The 4,739-nt window shown below is 39.0% G+C and overlaps 1 protein-coding gene across 1 annotated transcript; it reads left to right on the plus strand.

Annotated features, from left to right (window-relative positions):
- Positions 1 to 3,030: 3,030 nt before the first annotated feature.
- LOC103128765 (large ribosomal subunit protein eL33-like) lies at positions 3,031 to 3,707 on the plus strand (the record flags this gene model as incomplete). The annotated part of the gene is made up of 1 exon (XM_060187658.1): positions 3,031 to 3,707. A coding segment is annotated over one exon (315 nt), but the record flags the coding sequence as incomplete, so codon positions are not given.
- Positions 3,708 to 4,739: the final 1,032 nt, after the last annotated feature.

Here is a 4,739-nt window from a genome sequence, read left to right on the forward strand (position 1 = left end):
AACTATAATGGTTATCTTTAGGAGGTCGGAGGGGACACAGAATGTTGGTAGTGGGTGCAGTGTGTAACTAAACCTTGTAATCTTACAATTTTGTAACTCACTATTAATTACATATAAAATGGCAAAATAATAAACAAATATCTATTGAAGCAGCTCAGTGGTAAAACACATATGTTATGCATTTTGTCACACCTTGGATTCCTCATCAGAACAACATAAAATAATTTTAAATAAGAACTGAAAAACAGATATGTGTGATCTCATAAAAAGATGTAATCCAGGAAAGTGGGCCCTATCCAAGGGTTCCAGGACTGGGGGAAGTAGGGGCTCTATAGTGGAGATGTGAGGTTCCTGCTGTCTTAAGGTTCAAAAAGACAATCGATAGTTAATATTATCATCACATTATTTGTTAATTGGGTTAACTTTGAAAAGTCCCTTTGTTATGGTTTGCTGTACAGTATCCAGTATCTTGTATATAGCTGTGCTATTGGATGCTTCTAATCTACTTGGTCTAGGCTTTTGAGTGTCCTGGAGCTCAGCTTCCCCAGAGACCCACCCTACTAGGGAAAGAGAGAGGCAGACTGGGAGTATGGACCGACCAGTCAACGCCCATGTTCAGCGGGGAAGCAATTACAGAAGCCAGACCTTCTACCTTCTGCAACCCTCAACGACCCTGGGTCCATGCTCCCAGGGGCTAGAGAGTGGGAAAGCTATCATGGGAGGGGGTGGGTTATGGGGATTGGGTGGTGGGAATTGTGTGGAGTTGTACCCCTCCTACCTTATGTTTTTGTTCATTAATCCTTTCTTAAATAAAAAATTAAAATTAAAAAAAAGATGTAATCCTAGAAATTTGTTACTTTTTTCTAATTTAATTATTCCCTGAACAGTAATAACTATGTCAACTCCACAAAGTAAGTTGTGTTTTCTCATCTTAAGTGCAGGTATTCTGTACCAGTCTGTGATCTATCACTCTATGGACCAAAATTCAACTTGTACAGCGAATCTGGATATCTTCTTTTTTCAAATTTTTTACTTATAAAAAGTAAACATTGACTTAAACCATAGGATAAGAGCGGTACAACTTCGCAAAACTCCCACCACCAGACCTCCGCATCCCATCCCCTCTCCTGATCGCCTTCCTATTCTTTAACCCTCTGAGAGTATGGACCCAAGATCATTGTGGGATGCAGGAGGTTAAAGGTCTGGCTTCTGTAATTGCTTCCCACTGAACATGGGTGTTGACAGGTTGATCCATACTCCCAGCCTGTCTCTCTCTTTCCCTAGTGGGGAAGGGATCTGGGGAAGCAGAGCTCCAGGACTCATTGGTGGGGTTGTCTGTCCAGGGAAGTCTGGTTGACATCATGCTAGAATCTAGAACCTGGTGGTTGAAAAGAGAGTTAACAAGCAAAGCCAGGCAAATTGTTGACCAATTATGGACCTAAAGGCTGGAATAGAAGATTTTCTAAGCTGAAGGTTGAGCAAGCACAAATGTCTAAGCTAGGAACTAACTTGAGCTTGAGGAAGAGAAAGATGAACAGTACAGAAGAGTGGGGGGGTCTCCATTTTGTAGTTTTATTATGCTTTTTGCTTTAACTATCTAGAAAATATCAATTTGTATATTTTTACATACTCACTAAAGAAAATACAGTAACTCCTGTTAGTTAAAAAAGAACCTTTCAATAGTTATATTCATTATTACATAAATTTCCTAGCCATGTACTTTTTTACACAGTGACTTTGAGGCAGCTGAATTATAAGAACAAGCAGAGCAAACTCCCAGTTCTCTTATTACATTGGGAGGTGTTATGCAAATATATAATTTAAAATAAAATATGTGTAACAGGTACACTGTCAGTGATAATTACTATTATTTTAGGTTGGTGGTCAGTGAAGGTCTATTGAAGGTGGTGACATTTGAACACAGACAAGAATAACAAGAGAAAGTGAACATGTAATATGTGGAAGAAGATTTTTGTTGTTCTTCTGCTGTTGCTGTTGTTGTTGGATAGGACAGAGCAAAATTGAGAGAGAAGGGGAAGACAGAGGAGGAGAGAAAGATAGATACCTGCAGACATGCTTCACTGCTTGTGAATCTTCACCCCGCAGATGCAGATGGGGAGCAGGGGCTGGAACCAGATCCTTGCTCTAATATTCGTGTTTCATACTATGTACACTTAATCCAGTGTGCTAACACCTGGTTCCCAACAATATTTTATTTTCCATAGCTCTTAAGTGTAGTAGTTCAAAATCTACTATGTTGGTTGCTTAATTTTAAATTAATTAGCACTTAAAATGTACTTACAAATAAAGTCATGTTCTAAGGTACTGTTGATTTAGAGTTCAAAACTGCATTTCCATAAAACATAATAAATCCCATAATGGGAGAAAATGCCATGGGGCAAGGGTGAAAGCAAACAGGTCATGCAGATCATTAGTTTTTCCATAATCCAAAAGAAAGGTACTGCTTAGACTTGATGAAGATCAAAAGAATCAATTGTTATACAATTATTTATTTTTTATTTATTACTTTATTGGGTGGATTAATGTTTTATAGTCCACAGCAAATACAATAGTTTATACATGCATAACATTTCCCAGTTTTCCACTTAACAATACAACCCTCACTAGTTCCTCTGTGATCATGTTCCAGAAACTGAACCCTCCCAGAGTCTTTTACTTTGGTGCAATACAACAATTTCAGTCCAAGTTCTGCTTAACGTTTCCCCTTCTGGTCTTGTTTTTCAACTTTAATCTATGAGTGAGATCATCCTATATTCATTATTTTGTTTCTGACTTACCTCACTTAACATGATATCTTTAAGCTCCATTCAAGATGTGGTAAAGAAGGTGAGTTCACCATTTTTAAATAGCTGAATAGTATTCCATTGTGTATAGAGACCACAAATTACTCAGCCACTCATCTGTGTAAAAAAAAAAAAAAAAATCTATTTCAAAGGCCGCATGCGAGGGCCTCTGGCTCTTCCGCCATGTCGGGACCCTTGCGAGTGGCTGCACATTGGTCGCTGACTTCCCGGCTGTCTTTGGTGCAAGGCCATCTTCTCAGGCTACAAGTGCAACCGGCACAACCCGCGGGGGTACAGGGCGCTGCTGAAGATCGAGGGCATATGCACGGGCAGAGACTCGGACTTCTACCTGGGCAAGAGATGTGCCAGGAACAACACGGTGACACCAGGTGGGAAGCCTAACAAGACCACAGTGATCTGGGGAAAGGTGACGCGGGCTCATGGCAACAGAGGGATCCTGCATGCCACGTTCCGCAGCAACCTTCTTGCCAAAGCCATCAGGCACAGGATCTCAGTGATGCTGTACCCATCAAAGATTTAGATTTACTGAAAATTAAATAAAAGTATAGATTTGTAAAAAAAAAAAATCTATTTCAGGGAGTCAGGTGGTTGTGCAGCCGTTAAGCACAGGTGGCGCAAAGTGCAAGGACCGGCTTAAGAATTCTGGTTCAAATAAAAAAAAAGGGCAACAAAAGGGGAAAAAAAAAGAAAAAGAATCCCAGTTCGAGCCCCTGGCTCTCCACCTGCAGAGGAGTTGCTTTACAAGTGGTGAAGCAGGTCTGCAGTTGTCTATCTTTCTCTCACCCTCTGTCTTCCCCTCTTCTCTCCATTTCTCTCTGTCCTATCTAACAACGACGACATCAATAACAACAACAATAACTATAACAACAAAGAAAAACAACAAGGGCAACAAAAGGGAAAATAAATAAATAAATATTTTAAAAATACAGAATGCGATAACTCAGATTAGTTTGTGGGTAAACAGTAGAACCTTCATAATTAGGTCTAAGATTCAATCCAAATACCAAATATACCTGATTGATATTCTGGTATTTCTCATGAAACAAATACACAAATTAAAAATAATAATAATATTAAAATGGGATATTATACACATTATTTTATACACATATTATTTTGCTTTACAACCACAAATTATAAATACTTTTTGTTGTTGTTGCCTCCAGGGTTATCACTGGGTCTCGGTGCCTACACTACAAATGCAATACTCCTGGAGGCCATTTTCCCCATATTTGTTCCTCGTTATTATTATTGTTGTTATTGCCATTGTTGTTGGATAGGACAAAGAGAATATGAGAGAGAAAAAGGAGACAGAGGGAGAGAGAAAGAAAACCACCTACAGACCTGCTTCACTGCTTGTGAAGCCACCCCCCTGTAGGTGGGGAGCTGGGGGCTGGACCCAGGACCCTTACACTAGTCCATGTTCTTAGCTCCATATGCACTTAACCTGCTACACTACAAGGAAATAAATATCGAAAACATTATATTGACTCTTAATTGTGTATCATAATTCATTCAATGGTTGACATAGGTTCTGATTATTCCCTTTTACAAAATGTGCTACACTGTACATTTTGTAGATATTCTTGGGTGTTTTTAATATGTGAATTTGCTAGGTGAAAAGATGTAAATAAATTTAGAATTTATAGTAAATTATTTCAGAAATCTCTCCAGAGACACCATAGTGAAAACAGCTTTATGTTTTGGAAAACAAGAATAAACTTCCTAGGCTTGCTGTGCTTTTTGGTTTGGAGGATTCTTTTGTTGTCTGGCTGATTTGGGGGAGGGGGGACGTTTTAGTATTCAGTGGTCATGATATTTGAAGAATAACTTCTTTAAGAGTATTGCTCCAACATCTATAAACAGATACCTGTGTGCTCTTTCTCCAGAGGAAAATAAAACGCAGGGAGAAAT

Source organism: Erinaceus europaeus, chromosome 3 (genome assembly GCF_950295315.1).
Source record: "Erinaceus europaeus chromosome 3, mEriEur2.1, whole genome shotgun sequence".
Lineage (NCBI taxonomy): Eukaryota > Metazoa > Chordata > Mammalia > Eulipotyphla > Erinaceidae > Erinaceus > Erinaceus europaeus.